This window comes from Notolabrus celidotus, chromosome 7 (genome assembly GCF_009762535.1).
Source record: "Notolabrus celidotus isolate fNotCel1 chromosome 7, fNotCel1.pri, whole genome shotgun sequence".
NCBI classification, from domain to species: Eukaryota; Metazoa; Chordata; class Actinopteri; order Labriformes; family Labridae; genus Notolabrus; species Notolabrus celidotus.
Window position 1 is genome coordinate 32,121,365 of NC_048278.1, and position 20,355 is coordinate 32,141,719.

The 20,355-nt window shown below is 41.1% G+C and overlaps 2 protein-coding genes across 5 annotated transcripts in view; one reads left to right on the top strand and one right to left on the bottom strand.

Moving 5' to 3' along the window:
* Positions 1-20,355, top strand: part of LOC117815727 (vasorin-like) — a 49,324-nt gene that overhangs the window by 5,324 nt on the left and 23,645 nt on the right. Inside the window, exon 1 of one of the 2 annotated variants that reach the window (XM_034687612.1) lies at positions 16,031-16,126. The exons of the other annotated variant lie outside the window; for it this stretch is intronic. Within the exon in view, the coding sequence (XP_034543503.1) occupies positions 16,103-16,126 (24 nt within the window). The 5' untranslated portion in view covers positions 16,031-16,102. Of the gene's footprint in view, positions 1-16,030; positions 16,127-20,355 lie in introns of those variants that run through there. 2 annotated transcript variants of the gene reach the window in all.
* LOC117815725 lies at positions 2-4,595 on the bottom strand. Of its 3 annotated transcripts, none has more exons than XR_004631842.1 (5): positions 4,386-4,594; positions 3,594-3,629; positions 643-3,380; positions 387-486; positions 2-113 (listed from the first exon to the last, which is right to left on the bottom strand). XR_004631842.1 is itself a non-coding variant. In XM_034687610.1 (4 exons), the coding sequence occupies exon 3, from the start codon at positions 3,329-3,331 to the stop codon at positions 644-646; it is 2,688 nt and encodes an 895-aa protein (XP_034543501.1). In that variant the 5' UTR covers positions 3,332-3,380; positions 3,594-3,629; positions 4,386-4,595; the 3' UTR covers positions 370-486; position 643. The 3 variants fall into 3 exon arrangements, 1 of the variants encoding a protein (XP_034543501.1); XR_004631843.1 differs by having other exon boundaries at positions 643-804; positions 4,386-4,577; XM_034687610.1 differs by lacking the exon at positions 2-113 and having other exon boundaries at positions 370-486; positions 4,386-4,595.

The window sequence follows — 20,355 nt, forward strand, 5'->3', positions numbered from 1 at the left end:
GTTTGTCTTCAGAAGCAAGCAGAAGTCATCAACAGTTTCAGGCAAGTTGTCTATGGTGACTCTTCTAATGTCTTCGTTACTCAGGATGATGCGCATCAGCATGATGACTCTCACTCAAAAAGACAAATACAAAAAAGCCGATATTACATGATTTCACAACATGATTAAATGTGTTCATATAAACACTAGTATTCACATTTGGATCAAGTCTTTTAAGTGTCCTGTATGCAGAATTTTCTTATAAAACTAAACAATGAATAGACTCATTCAAAAATAATCCCTCTCAATTACCACTTATGACCCACTAGCAGTGTGTGGTGGTGTCTGTATCTACACAATATTATAAACACTTTATTACTGTACAAAAAATAATTCCAAAAACTGACCTTTATTACTAAAGACCAGACAGCAACTTCTTTGGTTGAGTTTAACCGGTGGCTGCAATGAAGGTGTGACCAGGTGATCCAGTCCAGGTGATGCTCCAAACTAAAATTGTGAATAAAAAAAAATATATATATATGCACTTTAACATGTATGTGTAGTTGTACAACACTAAACCTATGCATCTATCTGATACACATTTTACGACCATCTTAACTTTATGGGGTGAAAGAATGTATATTATGAGCCATAAAAAATTACCTCAATGAACAAGAAACGCCTTTGGAGAAACCAGGAATCTCTCTTGCACAGTGTATGCTGTCAAGGGGGTGTAGTGGTTGAGCTCTTCAGGTTCAGCTACGATCAGTTGTGCGGGGTCTCTCTTGCAGACTTCGTAACACCTGAGGTGCTCCAGATACCAAGCTGAGAAAGGTTCAACAACAAAGAAAAGCTTGTTGCATACAAGCAACACATGGACTACTTTACAAAAATCAGGAAGTCCACTTGTGCTTCCAATTGACACAAACATTCCCTTAGTATATTTTGTTCCATGTATGAATGCTGTTGTGGCCAGTGATACACTGCTTAGAGTTCCAAATTTCTTCTTAATCACTTGCTTGACAGAGGCAGTCAGAATGTCCACGGAAACATTTGATGCTCCTTTAACTTCCACGGTTGGTTTGAACAGATTAGGCACATCCAGGTAGTATGCCAACATAAGTTGGTGTCTGAGGGACAATGTCAATAGAATGTTTTTGAAATTATTGACATCACGGACCACTTTTTTGAAAAAACTATGTTTTGCTTCGAAACGTATTGTCCAAAAATCAACAAGTGGTCCAAAGCAGCGGATCAAATGAGGATAGTGTTCCAGAAAGTGGTGCTTTGGCTTGAGTCTCAGGCCTGGAAACGCATTCTGTAAAAGTTTTCTGTGTTCACTTATTTTGCCTTCAAGGTAACACAAGCTTTCCTCTGTAAATGTGGAGGATGCCAAAAGTTCCACAATGTCTTTAAGTTCCAGAATTACACACCAAGCATCATCATTTTCAGGTACAACATCACCTATGAGTAAAGGCAACAACCTCAACAGAGTCCAATTCTCATGGCCGTTGCCTCCAATAGTTTCACTCACAAGTACTTTCTCTGAAAGTTTCTGTGGCCTGTTAGTTTTATCAGAAAATTTATAAGGGAACCGCTGTATGACAGTGTTCAAATGATGTAACGTAAAGTACTTTTTTCCGATAAATTTTTTCAAACACAAACACAGCTCCAAAGGTACAATACCCTCCAAAAGATCATGTAAAAGGTCAGGGGGAAACCCAGTTATGCAATGAAAGTAAGACAATCTGTTTAATACACAGTCTCTTTTCACTCCGTCAATACTTTTCAATTTCTCATTCTCCCTCAGCATGTAAAGATTTTCATTATGTGACTCTTTGGTTCTCAATAAAAATGACCCACTCTGTACTGAACAACTCTGAATATCACTACGACTGGCCAAACAAAAACGACAGAACTTATCAACGTTAAAGGACTCCTGAAAACCAGCAAAAGAATGTGCTCCCAAATTATCAGATGACACATATAACACTGTACCCCTAACACTGGTTCCCAACCTACTGATGTAAATCCCCTGGTTTTCAAGCAGTTTGATATCTCTTAAAAGTGGTTCTACAATGTTCTCATATCCAAATGTCTTGGCATCAACACTTCTGCATAAGAGAGCAAGGTATATGCTAGACAATGACGATCTGTATTTAACAGGTAAATTTGCTATAACCCAGTATATTGCACACAGCTTATGCTTTTTCCGTGAGGTTCCTAAAGGGTTACAGACCTCAAAATCATCAATATAGAGAGCTAAGGAAATGCATTGATTTTCCCCAGAAAGAAGTGGGTTCTCTTTGAAATATGATCCGTCAAACGAGGCCTTATAATGTCCAGGTTTTGATCCTGTACTTGCTTCTTCTAAAATTTTGTCAATAATATCACCCCTATTTAACAATACTTGAAGAGTTTTTAGGACTGGGACATAAACAAATGTTTTCTTTGATGGCAAATCTAAAACATATTCAATTGGGTCTATGACACCAAATTTCTCTTTGAAGTAGCACAACCTTTTTTGGTCTGACCCCAGACACCCACTTTCTGAAATGGAGTCAAGTGGACTGAGGCTGTGTAAAGCTTCTGTTACTAAAGTTATTGAGTTTTCATCCGTATTACAGCAGTGCTTTCCAAGTACATTTTTTACTGTATGCTCGTTTAGGTGACCAATCAAAACACCAATTTCATAAAATTCACTGACTATTTCCTGAGTGGCTAGTTTGGAAACATGCAAGACTGCTTGCATTCGCAAAAGTAAAGACCCAAGCCTTCCCTGAATTTTTTCAGCTGTGTCATGGTGTGCTGTTTCAATGTCAGAATAATCCTCAAGTGACACAGGAATATCACTGTCACCAACATTTGATTGCAATTCAACAGCTATTTCACTTTCTGTCAAGTCATCAGTTACACTTTCTTGTACAATAAGTTCAGTCTTAAAGTCTTTTAAAGTACAATGTGGGTGACAACGGCATTTATGTGAAGAAAAACTAGAGAATTTGCTTGATTTGAAAGGACACTGATTAAAAGGACAGATAACTGATTCCTTATTCCTCAGATGTTTACCAAGATGAGTAATATATTGCTTTAGGCCAACCTGCTCATTAAAGTCACATAATGAGCATTTTAATTTGAAGCCAACAAGTCCAGTAGAACCACTTTCTATGATCCCATGATCTCGCAAATGGATCTGCAGGGATTTTTTAGATCTAAAATATTGTGCACAGTCTGTGTATATGCAGGGTAGTGGACAGTTTGCACCGTAATGTCTATGGCTACTTTCGTAATGTTCAAAGATTCGCTTGCGATTTCCACAGAAAAAAGTACAAAGTTTACAGGTCCACCTCATTCAACAACAATAAAAAAAAAGAAAAAAGGCTGTTTTTGTGATCACATACCTGAGGAAAAATGTAATGACAAAGAAAGAGCGAGTTATGAATGCTGTTACAACTACATTTATGCAACAAGTTTGTTTTTTCTCCTAGAAAAATGTAATATCAAATTATTTTTGCACCCTACCCAGACACCCCCTGATGCCTCTGTATCAATAATTATTTCATAGGATGATTGTAATACTGATGAGGTCAGAAATAAACAAAAAAGTAACTTACCAGTTCACTTTTTTTCACCATTTAGGCTCCACGGACCTATAAAAGAAGGAACATGTTCGTTTTAATTATATTGTTTGCACCATAAAGTTAATTTTGCACATAGTTTCTCTATTAATGTGTTTCAACAAGATGTTATTTAGATTATGGTACAGGACATGTAGTTAGCCAAGCACGCAGCATATCAGTAGGAATACTCCAGGGGCTGCTGCAATATCCTCGTGCCAACATCAGTACCTGTACAATATAATTACACGATCATTCCTAAAGAAAACATCAGTCACGTATGTGTGTCCGTGCCATTTGACAGCCACACATTTTTCCCTGCAGTGCTGTAACTTGGCATGCACGATGTGAAGATGTTGCCATGTCATGTGACGGACCCGTGCCCCATATACGTTACCTAAAGAAAGCCAATTCAACTGAATGTTAGGTTTCAAAGGAGCCGCTCAGTCTCATACCTCTTTGATTCACCGCTTGAAGCGGGAGCTGAGGTAAAATGAGACGGCAAACGCAACCAGCATAGCAGCCATGCTGTAAAGTTACTCACGCATTCAATTCTGAAATTAGTTGAATATATCCACCAGCCCACATTTAACACTTACCGAGGCGATGTGGCATCGTTACTCATATAGTTGGAGGGTAACTGAACTCACCGGGTAATGTTACTTTAGCTAGAGCCAAAAGTTCGTTTCGGCAAACTTTTCAGTTCTAGAAAAAAAGTTGCGCGTCTAAATATTAAAAACGTTTAGATACTTTTGCAACCAAACTCATTTTATAATCAATTTTACTCACCTTGAAGACAGGTTCATGTGTCGACTCGACAAGAGTTCAGCATCCCACTGTGAAGTCCGCGATGCGCCAAAATCATGTCCACAATGCACCTCGGTAACGGTCGCAGAAACGTGATGACGTAGGCGTTTTTAATCCACACGCCCACCCAAATACCTTCATTGTCAGGTCAACATGCATTACCGATTTATCTGGACATAGATTTTCAAGTCAAAATGTATTTTGTAGTTGAGACGATGTTAACTAATAATTTAGTGTTATCACAACATATTAAGTAATCTGCTGTCATGTTGACATAGAATAATATGCTAGAATAACAAATGTGCAAAATTACATTTTACAGTGTATCTACAATAATGCATATAACTTGTTGCACAATGCCAACCTGAGGCTGACCCTTAGACCTGAGCCACAGGTCTGTAATGACTCTCACACTCCTGCCCACTGACATCCGTCTGATTAGCTGCACCTGAATGCATAGCTCATAGGTGGTAGCTCAAATTCAGAGTACTTTGACTTTTTGGATACATGAATTCCCTTTGACACAAAGTGCACATTACTTTTGACTTGTCAGAAGAGCAGCGGTGTTATTTTCCATCACAGCTGCAGCAGGAAGAAGGAAGACACTGCAGTGGCGTAACTACAGTGTGACATAAGGGACAAAATAGCTTGGGGTAAAAAAAACAACAACAACCTGTTAGTAAAGTGGGAGACACTAGTTGAAGTAATCATCAGTGAACAAAACTGTTGCAGCTCCTCCTTTCCTTTCTGCTGTAACACGGCTGCAAATGTACATTTAGGGCCATCCCTGCAGCAAAAGCATGCTGTCTCTTTGTCATTAACTCTGTATTTACAGTATTTAACAATCTGATGATTAATACCTATTTTGATCGGCTTTAATTTATTACCTTATGGTCATATTTGATAGCTGTCTTGCACACTTGCAGCCCTTGGAAATGTTTTAGAATCAACAGTGGTGGATTGTGCAGATGCAGCGTAATAAGACATTTGTAAAGCAGTTCAAAACAACTCAGTGATCTTTGTGAGCTGCATGTAAAACCTGCACATGGTGTCGTACGGATACATGAGCAGTGCATTAGTGAGAGTTTGTATTGCACAGCTTCAGAGAAATCTAATAACTCTGCTCAGTGATATGCCAACCACGAGCTGCTGTCTTCACCTCACATTGCACCCTGCTGCCTTTCACTGTCTGCACTCCCCTGTGAGGACTTTTCAGTACAATACAAGCCCTCTAAATTAATATTGGTTGGCAAGCAGGGGCGTGGAGGTTTGGGAAAAGCAAAGAGAGCTGGAGATAGAGCGATGAGGTTGAGGTGCGTACAGCCGAGCGGGAGAGCAAAGCAAACATTCCTGACTCGGTGTCTCAGCAATTTAATTAAGGTTTTTGTGAGATGCTGCAGCGAGCACCTCGAGGTGAAGGCTTAACCCTGCAAACCCCCCCTCCCTGTTTCCAGCTTGGACTAATCCTGAGGGTCAGCTAATAAGTGCTCGGGTCATGCCACCATGACAACTAAATAGGGGTGAACTCGGAGGAAAGCTCCCCAATCAGAGAGTTAATAACCCCATGAAGGAAGTTAAGAGGTACAAGGTGAGGAGGATGGAGCCAGGGATTGAAAGTGTGTGTGTGTGTGTGTGTGTGTGTGTGTGTGTGTGTGTGTGTGTGTAGCTGAGGTTTCAGTTGTTACCAGCCACACCAACTTAAAGCCCCTCCCGTCACTGGGGTTTAAGTGTGCCCTGTGGTGCTCTGAAGTTACACACACACTCTCACACACCCTCCCCTCAGGTCACATTTCGGTCACTGTACCACTGCTCGGGAACATTTTACAGGGGAATAAAATCAATGACACAACTGGCTGATTTTATTTTCCTACACTGATGCACTGAAGGCAACATTTTCTTTTGGCTTTCAGAAACAAGACAAATGGCCTCTCTGCTTCTTCTTTTTTTTATCATGACTGTTTTTGCTGTTCTGACTTCTTTCCTGTTCTCCACATCCAGTGTGTTTTAAACGAGCAGCTGTGACATCTTTACCGCAGCGGAGAAGCTCGTTTCCAGCCTCAACCCTCAACCCTCTGCTCGATCTGTTTTCCATCTTGGTTTTCTGCTCGCTGCATCGTATTTTTACTTGACTCCTCTTTTATGAAAGTCACATTCAGTCTACCTCACATCCTTGTGCTACAGAGCTCCATATCCAGATGTAGCATTTGTATTGGATGAAGTGTGACCGATTGATTATTTGTAATGCATAGCTGAAGGCCAACTTTAAGAGTATTTTCTTTATTTTTAAGTTCATATTTGGGCATCCGTGCCTGTATTCAGAGAGAGGACAGTGGATAGAGAAGGAAACTAGGAGGAGAGAAGGGTTAGAATCAAGCAGCAACCTCGGGTCTAAAAATATGAGTCCAATGCAGAAGTGCTAAAAACTACAGTTCATCGAGGATCCGCTTGAGGCTGGCTCTGGAAGCACCAGAAACCACATACACACCAATTAAAAAAAGCCGATCTTTACAGCAGAAATAAACATGTTTACAGCCTGGTACCAAAAAACAAGTGTAGTCTGGATAGCTCATGTCTCGATCGGCACACACTGTATGGGGGGTGATTTTTTTCATAACGCGGTAATTTCTAATATATTGAAATTATGAGTCTTCCAATGAGAGGCACAGCTGACTTGATTGACAGGTGGGAACACTGTAGCTGTTGGCTAGGAGGCTCAAAGCCCGCCTCCTTACCTTACAATCACTCGACAGCAGCAATATGGCTGCTGCCACCGATTGGCCTCAAAACAGCGCTTCAGAAACAGATGGGTGACATCATGGATACCACGTCCATATTGTATACAGTCTATGGTTAGAATCAGACTTTAGCTGCACACTTTAAGGACGCCTCAGTACGTGGGGCTCCAATTAAACCAGTCAACCAAACCGGCAGCCCAAAAGAGTGTTTCCTGATTCTAGCATAAAGGTTTTTTTCATTGAATCAATTAAATTAAAATGTGTGATAAGTGACTTCAAAGAAGAAGAGAGTATCTCACACCGCTCTGTGTTTCTTCAGGGTCACCAACATGCCGTTTTTCAACCTTTAGGCCTTGAAATCTGCTTTTTCTTTCACTTTGAGCACTAAATCAAGCTGCGCATGAACACAAGTGGAGGAGGTCTGGATCTGTCCCCCCTGTTGCCGTCGCGCAGATGTGTCGGTGGGGTGGGCCGGGCCGGGCTGCTTGTCGGCTCATTTGGGAGCGTTTAAGGAAGCGGGGAAACACGCAGATGGAGCGGACGTCCAGCGTCAGGCCTCTGACTGCTGATAAATCATTCTGTTCAGTGCGGTCATTATTCTGCTCAGGGCCGATTCCCCCTCATGAACAGGCCGACCCGGAGAGCTCTGCACACACACTGAAACCATTTACTGTAACACACCGGGTCTATAATGTGAGCTGGATGTGAGTTTCCCTGCTCCATGTTTGCTTTTGTTTTTAAAGATTTTTTCTTTTGCACTACAAACTGATCCAATCAATCTTTTGAGGGATGCAAAACAACAAGTACATTTATCAGTGATTCATCTGCATATGAGTGAAATCTCTCAATTCCCTTTAACCTCTAGTTGATTTGTGTGTCCCGTCCAGTACAGAACAAAACCTACAAACAGAAAACCTTGACGTAAAACTCATGAATTACTCTGATCACATGTAACTGTCTCAACATGTGTTCAATATGTTGTAGTTTTTGTCTATCCATTACAGACTCACACACTGATTGCGCCCAAAGCATATGTAACATAAATGAGTTAATCATGCTGTTATTAAAATGATGGCAGTTAACATAATGCTAAATGTGGTGTCAGTTTTCAGCTCATGAAAAGACTCGTGTTACGTCTTTACAAGCTTCCCTGACACCCGAGGATCAGGCTGAGACTGAACACGCTCACCGGAGGAGAACCTCGACTTTCCTAGAATTCTTCCCCCCGCTCCGACCTCAGGGGAGGGTTTAGGGGTTGCTACTCCTTTACTAACCCACGAAGCGTGTCTCTAAATACCTTCCCCCCTCATCCTTGCGGTGTGTTGTATAAACACAGCGGTTCAGTAGGAAGGTAAAGAGCGTGACACATATAGACTCCTCGTAACATTCCTCTGTTGTACCAGGAGGCACCAGGACAGAGAGATACCTCCAACGTTCAGATTACCCAACACAGGAATACCAAGCTGGGATTATAATCCTCATATCAACAGATTCTATTGCATTTTATGTCCTTTATGTAAACGTCAGAAGAACATACCTTTAACAGTGCATTGATTTAGTCCAGTGTGGATGCTGGATCTACACAACAAAAGTTTGGAAACACCTTCTCATTCAAGGGTTTGTATTTATTGTAATTGATTGAAACACTGTAGATTAATACTGAAGACATTCAAACTATGAAAGAACATATATGGAATTATTTAATTAAAAAAAAAGTGTTAAACAAAGCAGAATATGTTTTATATTTTAGATTCTGTAAAGTAGCCCCCTTTTTCCTTCATGACAGCTTTGCACACTCTTGGTATTCTCTCAGTCTGCTTCATGAAGTGGTCTCCTGGAATGGTTTCTAATTAACATGAGTCCTGTCAAGAGTTCATTTGTAGAATGACTTGCCTTCTTTATGTGTTTGAGACCATCAGTTGTGTTATTCAGAGGTAGGGTTAGTACACAATGGATAGCCCTATTTGACTACTGTTGTAATCCAGATTATGGCCAAACCAGATTATTTCATAGTTTTGATGTCTTCAGTATTAATCTACAATGTTGAAAATAATTAAAATAAATGAAAACCATTGAATGAGAAGGTGTGTCCAAACTTTTGACTGTATCTTGAACACTAACAGTGGACAGAGATTCCATGTAGCTGTAAAACAGGCAATCAGAAGACTGAAACAGCTGTCTAGATCTTAAAGTTAAATCAAGTTCAAAATAAAAGAGCAACTGTCTAAAAAGCGTGTGAGAATAAAGATGAAAAAAAAAATCTTGATTGATATTTAATTTGTCTGCAAAATGCAAGGACAACTGAAATGTGACTTAAATGCAACGCTTAATTTTCTTGATGTGCCCAGAAGTTCTGCAAAACTAACAGACTTGCAACATATGCATTGTTGTCTTTGCATCTAACAGAACAGGTTCAGTCATACAGTCAAAGGCTGCCAAACTAAAGCTCTAATAATTAGCTAATGATAACAATAACAATAAGCGTTTACATAAACATTCAGAGAAAGGACAACAGACAATTATGAAAATGTCTCTATTCAGGCCGCCTGGCATTTCTTAACACTCTGATATCTGCAGGCAGCTGAGTAGCAAAGGATAACTATCCATCAGCATCAAGTATAACTTTGTCTCTGTAGTGTTACTGATGTTAAAGTGAAGTGATCAGCAGCACCCTGCCAAAAGAGCCATTTCTATATCTTCCTCAATCAGTGATGCATTTGACTGTCAAAAGAAAGCATGGGAAGATTTATCTCAGAAGCACTACTTACTTACTGGACAAGATTTGCAAAGCGATGGGGGCACCAAAATTGACTCAGACTGAAAGTTCCTTACTGGAGCTTTATTCGGATTCATGCGGAGCCCAGACATGCGTCCATCAAAGTCTTCATTTCAGGCCTTAAGCACAAAACTAACCTTTGGATCTCCTGCAAGAAGTAATTATTTCATGATGTCTGACATGTTGATTTGATCTTGTCTTACTTCCTTTTTCTTTTGGAAATTTGTAAAGAATATCTCTCTGTTTAGTGTGAAAGATCTCAAAATCCTGATGACTTGACGTAAAAAATGCCCCTAAAGGAACAGCATGTTGTGTCCAGATTTCAGTTCCTGTAAACTGGTCTCTGTAAAAAACTTGTATACCAAGTATTAAACATTTTTCTTGCTTTATTATGACCCAGAGAAGAGGGGACTGTATAAACAGCTCTTATATTCTGTCTTGACACCTTACCTGTCTGAAGTCGGATAACACACACCTGTGACATGCCGCTATAGCACTACCTGAGGGCGAGGGTGTTTATGAGGGATCTGGTTTGGGGGTTGGGGTGTGGTAGATTAGAGGAACCCCACCTCCCACCCCTCCTTCTCTGAGCCCCTCTCTCTTTTTTGGCCTGGGGGCACAAAGTCTCCACACTCTTTCATCCTCATTCAACAGCCCTCATTCCCCTGTACACACACACACGGTTACACACACAAACACCCGCACTGAGAGGTAGACAGTGGCTCGCCGGCTGCAGGGCCTCACAGAGCACTTCAAAGGGGGTGAGGGTCTGGATCTGAAAGGTTCTGAACAGGTTAAAGCCACAACAGGTGAGGACTGACGCCATTCGACTCACAGAGAGTAACCGGCCGTGTTGGTTTCCATGGACGTGTGCGCTGAGGTCCACGCTCGTGTCGTATGTGTCAGGACGTGTGTGAGGTTGTTGAGCCACAGTTGCCTCAGGTGTAACTTTGTGCTCCTGTGTGTCTGCACTGCGTGTAGTGTCATGTTTCTTTTTACTCTCCTTTTGTCAAAGAGGTCGACATGCAAACACTGCTATTGTGCAGCAACAAGTCTGTTTGTCTGAGAGCAGGTTAACTCTTTTAACTGTTATTGTCGGGATGTTGATGCAGATAAATGAGGGCTAATTAACACCAACCAGGGACTTAAAGATTCAGTGACCTGAATCCAAAGTTCTGATCTGGTGAGAAAGTGTTCTGAAGTCACAGGAAGGACAGAGAACTTTCTAAAAGTCTGCTCGTCTGTCACTTGGGAGAAAAGGGATTTCGGCTGCAAGACAAATTTCACCTGATGAGACTCCATGAAGAAAGCTGTGCTACGAGCAGCATGAGCAGCCCCCCTAAATTAAACACTCTTTCCAGCCACAACTCTGCAAAGTCTGTCGTTATCACAACATCTGTAGGCCGTTTTATTACGAAGGTTTAAGACTTCAGTGTGTCTTTTGGAGTGCTACGTTTTATCTGTTCAATGTTGAAAAGGAGAGATGCACATCCCTTGTGTCAGACTGTGGATTAAAATAAATCTAAATCTGTTTGAAATGCACATTTTTAGACATCTACTTCACTTAAAACCGTATATTAAAAATCCTGCAAGGATTTCATTACAGGCAAAAGTCAGGGCAGGGCTCACACCATAGACTATAAATAATGGATGTAGTATCCGTGATAGCACCCATCTGTTTCTGAAGCGCTGTTTTGAGGCCAATCGGTGGCAGCAGCCATATTGCTGCTGTCAAGCGATTGTGAGGTAAAGAGGCGGGCTTTGAGCCTCCTAGCCAACAGCTACAGTGTTTATTTAAACATGTTTATTTCTGCTGTAAAGATCGGCTGTTTTGAATTGCTGTGTATGTGGTTTCCAGTACTTCCAGAGCCAGCCTCAAGCCGATCCTCAATGAACTGCAGTTTTTAGCACTTCTGCATTGGACTCATATTTTTAAACCAGAGGTTGCTGCTTGGTTCACCCAATAAATTGCCGTTTAGTATGGATAATAAAATGCTGTTAGAGTATTTGTTTAACATCCACAGTAAAACATTCACTTTCAATTTTGTTTGGTCCAATATTCTGAATATAATCCGACAACAGGACTTCTTTTGACCTGCAGATTGTAAGTCCCCCATAACACTTAATTGAAATTTATCTAGAGTTGTACAAACGTTTATTTAAAGGAGAGAGACTTGAGAAAGCTGCAGAAAGGCCATAAATCAAGTAAAGTGTGTGAGACTAATCAAAACTATATGGAAAGAATTTGGAGTTAACTAATTTCATGAAACGCTGAGTGTGGGGTATCAGGTCAAGGAGGATCCCTTCATTTGTTTTATACAGAACTGCAGATTCTGATCTGCTTACCTTTTTCTTATTTGGCACATGTTGTAGAAACCTGCAGGAGACTGTCTGCACCTCACCTCACGAACGTCTTCTGTTTAGTGTAAACACTGTTCAACATCCTGCTGAATATCATCATGTCAGTACATTTAGTTTTTATTTATAGTCTTTTAATTCTTGGACGAGTAGCAATGAAAGAAGACACGCAGAAGGGCGGGTGAGATTGGAATTAAAGACTGAGGTTTCTTTTTAGACGTTAATGAGCATGAATGGGTGTTGAGCCTTTAATTTGTAGGTTCCTCTCTTTATAACTCAGAGGATGAAATAAACTAAATTACACACTGAATAACATTTTAGTCATTGCTCGGAGAGACATGATGTGTAATTGAACCCTGATAGACTAAAAATGAGTCATGCATCGGTACAAGTTTATCAACTACACTGACTGTAACCTTGGCTGAATCACATCTTTGTCTGCAGGTGTGGCAACAAACTCGTCCCTCAACAAATTAAGCCGGGAAAGTAGTGACTGATTGGACGTGTTCGGCCAAACAACAGATACATTGTGTTTGTGCACAGTGATGATAAGTTAATCCTTAAGTGTATTCGCTAAAACTACAGTTGCTGTGTGCGTGCATGTGAGCCAGGTCTTGCTATAATCAGGTATGTTGTAATATCCTTCAGACCAATACTGTTGACATTTTCAGGGATTGGCTAGCATAAGCCTCTTTTACATATGCACTCCTGAAAATTTCTAGAACTTTTCAACAGCTGATTATTCACACACAAAGCAGCTGAGGACAGTTTTACACTCAAAGCATTGCTGTATGTAAGCAGACGGATGTGCAGACTTTGATGGTGTTCTCCTCTTGCTAATGATTCTCTCTCTTCAACATCAGATGTTTGTGTTTTATACTGCTGCGTTCTCACATTGGCTCACTCAGACTTCACACAGACATTTTACAAAAGGGTTGACAGGAAAAAATCTGTAAACTCTAGGTGAACATTTTAGCTATTTCTGTTTCAGCAAACCCAGAAAATTTGGGATGTTTTCAGGAGTTTTGTGCACTTATGGCGACAGCTACCATGCCATATATTTTAGCAGATTTAAATACATATCGTCTTCAAACACAGGGGCTGAAGAGGGATGTTTTGCAGACATTGCTCAGCCTTGAGAGTAGATGTAGTTGTGAGAGTGAGGATATCAAATAACCACACAATTACCTCGTTTCGACCAAGGCAGTTTCAGGGCCGGTACAGAGCCGGCGCTCAATTGAGAACCGTTTTTTGTGTTTCCAATGCGAGTGAACCGGCTCCCAGACGGGAAAACCGGTTCCAGAGCGGCTCCAACTCTTTGCTGGTCTAGAACATAGCCTGTATAAAATATGGACGTAGTATCCGTGACGTCACCCATCTGTTCCTGAGAGCTGTTTTGAAGCCAATCGACGGTGGCAGCCATATTGGAAATGCGGAACTCAACCAGGCAGAGTGTGATGTAAAGGGGCGGAGTTTGAGCCTCCTAGCCAACAGCTATGTGTTCCTGACCGGGAGTCCAGTCAGTCATGTCCTTATTTGGGCAAAAACTCGTAATCTTAATATCTTCTGAACCGTTACGTTAGAAAAAAATTCACCCACCGTACAGTGTGTGCCGATACAGAGATTAGCTTCGTAGAGACAAGACCTTTTTTGAACCAGGCTGTAAACATGTTTATTAATGCTGTAAAGATCGTCTTTTTCCCATTCATGTCTATGTGGTTTCCAGTGTTTCTGCAGCCAGCCTCAAGCGGATTCTCGATGTATTGCAATTCATAACACTTCCGCATGGGCTTCCTCATTTGAGACCGGAGGTTGCTGCTTGGTCTAGAACCACGAACCACTTACGTCAGGGGCGAGGGGCAAGGGGCAGGGGGCAGGGGGCAGGGGGCGGGGTGGCCGTGATCAAAAACACAAACCAAATGTGTTTCCGCCATTGTCCTGCAGCGAATAAATAAAAGAGACTAATAGATTCCAAGGCAAAGCAGTGGTCAGCCGAGGAGACAAGCAGCCGTTGTCTGCCATCGTTGTTGTTGTGAGGGAAAGTTCATGCTAGTGCTGCTGGGAAAAAGCGGTCACGTAAATCTGACGTCTCCCACGGGCTCGAGCGGGCGGAAAAACAAACGAGTGCCGTGTTGGTTCGTGAGTTCAACCAGCTCCGAACCATCATGAGCACTGGCCCGGAAATACAACCCGGTTCGTGTTGGTCGAAAAGGGGTAAGTGATGACTTGTAAGTTTTAGAATCTGTCTCTACAGACACCAGAGTAAAGGTATCAGCATAAAACACCAAAAACATAAAGTAGCTACAATGACTTTTTCTATTTTGGGGTATACTAGCATTTAAAGGAGACGATAAGTGTAAAAAAGCTTGGGACTTTTTAAATATCCATGAAAGAGTGCTTCCTAGACTCATAAAGGTCTAGGTTTGAGTTGCTCTATGGACTGGTGTTCATGCAGCCATAGAAAACAAGACAAACTCCATGACACTCTCTGTTTTGAGCGTCTACAACACACATGAAGACTCATCAATCAAACTTCACAAGTCAACAAAAATCAAACTGCTCCAGAGCCGACTTGACAAAGGATTCAAGTCTGTAATGTGTCTACTCATATACAGATTATTCAATAATCCCACTGTCACAGACACACACATTCACACATGCATGCACTCACAGTCTTCCTTGGGGGCCTCGCTGCAGCTGGCAGGGGATTAAGAGGTCAGGAGTCAGAGGCGGGGACCAGTCAACCCACAGACCGCGACAAGAAACTGACGAAGCAGAAGAAACACAGGCAGAGAGAGGGGAGATGGACAGAGAGGGAGGGAGAGGGAGAGAGAAAGAGAAAGTGCTGAATCAGAGTCAGACTAACAAAATGAGGAGAAGTCTCCTCATCAGAGGGAGTGCATACTTTGGTTCACCGTGTTTGCTGTCGGCCCAAAGCCGACCGTCTGATGATGCTCGGACCACCTCGGAGAGACAAACAGATCACAGCAGCACGTTCGGGCTTGTGCAAGAAATTCAACTGTTCCTCACTTTGTTTATCACAATGAGTGCAGGTTGAGGTCACCGTTTCAACGCTTTGCAGCGCTCTCATTGTTCGAGGCCTTGACAGGCTTTTGAAAGTACAGGTGTCTTGAGGTAACCATGGATCTGTATCGAATGATTTAAGGAGGGATATTAAAAAAGCAAAAAGGGACGGGCAAAATCATCCATGTAGTTGAAAGTATCCAAATGAAACTACAGTAAAAGTGAGTGTTTTTGTAAATTAAACAGCTCTGTCTGGAGCTGCTGTGGGGAAAAAAGGCAGAGTATTGTGTTTTATTGATGTGGCTTCAACTGCAATGTTTTGTTGGCTCTAAAATTGGGGCTCAGATATTACAACAAGCAGAAACTGGAGAATAATTACACCAAGCAAACAACAGGAAACTTCAAACAGTTGTGAACACGCAGTTTCAACACATTACAGTTATTGTTACGGACTCAAACTTCATCATCATCATTCGCACATGGCGTGTGGAGTGAAGGGCCCAATCCAGCGCAATCTGAACTTTTAATGGAAACGACAAACAGCTTTGAGCGTGGGCTTGTTGTTAGGGTTCAGCTGACAGAGAAACTAACAGACACATCAGGTTTATCTGGGGAAATGATTCTCATTGGTTTGTTTGGCTTTCAAACCCTCTTGTTTGAGTTGTTCTCTCAGTTGAAGCATATCCATCCAAATTGCTCCACACTTGACTCCACACTTTACACTGCCCACTGAACCCAGCGTAGCAAAGTGTCGCTGTGGGCGAGCCTGTGTGGGTTTTATTTTAATTTGTACATATTGTTCACAGATGAGAGGCCACTTCAAAGAGAGGGTAAGCGGATCAAAAATTATGCTGCAGGAGATTTTTAATCCACACTGGCAGGGAGAGACTGAGTAGTGGCAGTGTGTGTATGTGTGTGTGTGTGTGTGTGTGTGTGTGTGTGTGTGTGTGTGTGTGTGTGTGTGTGCATGTGCATGTGCGTGTGTGCTTGCTAGTGTAGTTGTCATTATTATGGCTTGAAAGAAACCACATGGAGAATGCATAAAAGCTAATGTTGAAAGTCTACAGGTGATATTTTGAACGCTTGAAATGAGGTCAGCCTAGTTGTTGCTAGTCTCGTTAATTAGCATGAAGTCAGCAGCCAGGTAGCAGCTGTTTTTTGTTACAATTTAGGTTCCCTCATTACTGAATAAAATCTGTTTTATAAATTAATTATTTAATGCTTGAAAAAGGGGATGTGATGTAATGATTTGCAGACAAATTGGGACTTCTGTGGTGTTTTCCCTAAATAAGCTGATCTTTGCTACAAAATGTGTCACCAGTGCAATGGGTCAGCACCCAACGTGGCGATGAATCATATTAATACTAATGATGCATTTTATTTATTATGCACTTTACATTATGAAACAAATCTCAAAGTGCTACATGACATATTGATATGAACGCAAGAGGGGGTTAAAAACAGACAGTTTAATGCAGACACTTGTTAAGAACAGTGTAGTTAAATAAAACAGATAAAAGCAGCAGGGGAGGTCAGATAAAAACTATGGATGAAACCAAGGGAATAAAAACTAGGGAAATGCCCGCCGAAACAGAAAAGTTTTCAGTTCCTTTTTGAAGGAGTCTGTGGTTTGGGGTGCTCTCAGGTGGTCGGGGAGGGCTTTCCACAGTCGTGGGGCAGCAAAGGGAAAGGCCCGGTCTCCCATAGTGCGGAGTCTAGTTCGAGGGCAGTGGAGGCGGTTGGTGTTGGTGGAGCGGAGGGTCTTCTGGTGGTCTGTGGGTTTAACAGTTCTTTCAGGTATGTGGGGGCATTTCCATGGATGCACAGATGTGTCAGCAGCTTCACATTTTTTAAATTGAAGGAGACAAAGGTGCATTGAGCATATTTATGCACATTCAATGGTTTTAATGTCACATTCGTTGCTACATTTGTGGCTGAATTCTTTAGGAAGGGAGTCATTAGAGGAGTTTCGTACAGTGTTAGCATGCTAGTGTAGCAATACTTAAAAACGACTTAGCATGCATCAGAGTCAATGTTAAAAACAAAGCTAAAGGTATGTTTAGTTAAATAACAGAAGGTATGACTCTTAAAAGTCAAAAGGGTGACTTTGGTAGTCATTTGTGCCCAATTGGAAAACAAAGGCCTTGTTTTGAGCTAGTTTGATCAGCTAGCATGAAGTTAGCAGCAATCAGTCCCTGTTTGATATATAATATGTATTCAATGTAGTATTAATGCTACACTAAATGCTAGTATTGTGCTATAGTATAGAGCCAATCTTTGCTAACAAGCAGCTAGTTGCACACACGTTGCTGTACCTTTAGAAACCTGTTAATGGCATCAACATTTTCTATAAGCTTTGTGGTTTTATTAAGCCTAAAGATTATTTTGTGTTTTGAACCGAGAAGTCTCATGCCCCTTAGGTATTAGCTGCCAAACATGTGGAAACATGTGGGAAGTAAAAGTATGTGCACCAGTTATTAGCAAAGAAATAAACTGAATGTAATTAGAGGATTCAAATATTTCTCTTGTAGTCTGATACCTGCTGAACTCTTTATTAAATTTTTACCAAGGAGACTGTGTTTATTTCTTTCTGTCTCTTTTGTGTAATCAATGAGTGAATTAGCGATGGCTGCTAGCTAAACCAAGACTCTCCATAAACACAGACAGGCCAGCTCAAGTCCAAGACAAGCAGTCAGCAGGTCAGCCTGCTGCAGAAATGCTGCTATGTACCTTTGAAGAGGCCAAAACACACCAGACTGTGACTCTCGTTGGAACAGATGGGCTGAATTAAACAGACTGAGATTGCAAAGATTGATGGAGCTATTTCACAGCCTCGTTGCAGAAATTAACTTAATATATCTGTTTAGGGTTTGATTAATTTGTAGGCTATTTCAGTCCTCTTGCCTCCCTCAAACTCTCTGATCACTAAAATGTGACTGCTGCCAAAATTCCCAGGGCCTTGAAAGGTTTTAATGTGAACGTATGGACCCCCATATCATGTGTTGCAAGTCCTCCAGCTTCATAGAAGTGACAGATCACCAAATGAACCGTTAACTAAACATTTTGCTTAATCAGGAATTTGGTTGTATAAATGTCTGCCTCATTAGAGTGAGTCACAACCAGGCCAGGATGGAGACACGTTATTAAATGCAGTCTGTCAGCCAAAGGGCAACAACACATCAGGGATGGTGTGCAGGACAGCTGGGTAAGCAAACAACAGAGGACATTGAGACATAACTGTGAGTCCACTCAGTAACGTCCACACAGTTGATCAAACATGCAGTATTTTCATAATTAGCAGCTTGAAGAACAGCTGAGCCTATAGAGACATTTACAAGTTCTTCACTTTAACCGTTTCTGCGGCTCACTTTGCTCTTGTGCAATATATTTTCAGCAAACGTTTGCTATTTCCAAAGCATCAAAGAGGCCAAACATTCATGTAAAGAGGTTCAATTAAGTGGAAACCACATGATGTAGGCCACAAAAACTCAAGCAGACCCACTGTGAAATTCCGTGTTATTCGCTTAAACAGAAGTTATGACATGTTATGGAGTTCTGATCCACTACTGTGGGACTGATTTGATTACGTGTACTCTAAATTTCAGCACATTGACATTGAATAGAAGCATTGTGTAAAAATACCTTAAGGACTCTTATGTCTATAAAGAAAGTGAAGGTTTTGAATTGACAAGAGAAACTGAATTCGCTGAAATAAGTAACAGGTTACATTTTAAAATCATGATTAATTGCTGAATTTCAAGAGTTATTTAACATTTTTAGTTGCATGTTTAAAATGTCACTATTTTACATTGTATTAATAATGTCCAGATGTAGGAATCAATTTAATGCAATAAGATGTACTTTATGATCTTGACTTTTACATTTATTATTCAAATACATTCTGCACTGTGATACCAACCAGGCTTCTAACTGGTTCCAGGAAGAGGGATCACATCAGCCCCGTCTTGGCTGCCCTCCACTGGCTTCATATTCGCTTCAGAATTGATTTTAAGATACTGCTTTTTGTTTTTAAAGCTCTGAATGGTCTGGCCCCACCTTATATAACGGACCTCCTGAGCCCTTACAAAACCTCCAGGCCTCTGAAGTCTTCTGGCAGTTCCCTGGTCAAAATATAAACTGAAGGGCGACCGTGCTTTTAGTGTCAAGGCCCTGCGTCTTTGGAACAGCTTCCCCTCCTCAATCAGGGCCGCCCCCTCTGTCGACTCTTTTAAGACTCGCCTCAAAACGCACTTTTATATTTTAGCAATGAATGGGTTTCAATCCCCAATGATGTGCTTTCCTTGTTGTCTGTTTGTCTCTTTTTGTCTGTATTGTACAGCACTTTGGTCAGCTTCTGCTGTGTTTTTAAAAGCGCTTTATACATAAATTTGACTTGACTTGACCAGTGTGGTCTGAAACCATGACTTAGCCATAGAACACAGCTTCAGAGTGTTTCATCCACAGGCCTGTGTCAACTCACACACTCTAAAATAGTGCTCTGTCTGCTGACATCAGTCTAAAGAGCTGCACCTGCATGCTTAGCTCGTAGGTGTTCTCAGACTCAAAGTGCCTCTGTTATATTTTAAATCTGTTTGACACAAAGTACATTGTACTTTTGACTCGTCATCTCAGCTGTCTGGGAGTTTAAAGTGAAATGTGTCATTCAGAAGTGCAGTGGTGTTATTTTCTGTCAGAGCAGCTGCAGGAAGCAGGAAGATGCTGCAGCAGCTTGACTACAATGTGCCGAAAGGGACAAAAAGGCATGTGATAAAAAATCACATCATGATTAACATGCTAACTCAGAAAGACCTGGTTGTTACTAAGAAGTTTGTTGTCTTAAAAATGGAATAACACAATATATAATATCTTGATGATATTGCAGAAAGGTGTAAGCATGTTTTTATGGACTAGTAGATGTTAAGCCATGCTTTATCTTTGGAAGAAATATGACTAAGTTAATATGAGAAAAATCGGGCTGAATATTTCTGACTTCCTTATCTTAACATACTTGCACTTCTGTTTAACACTGCCTTTTTTGCACATGCTCAAAAACTCACAC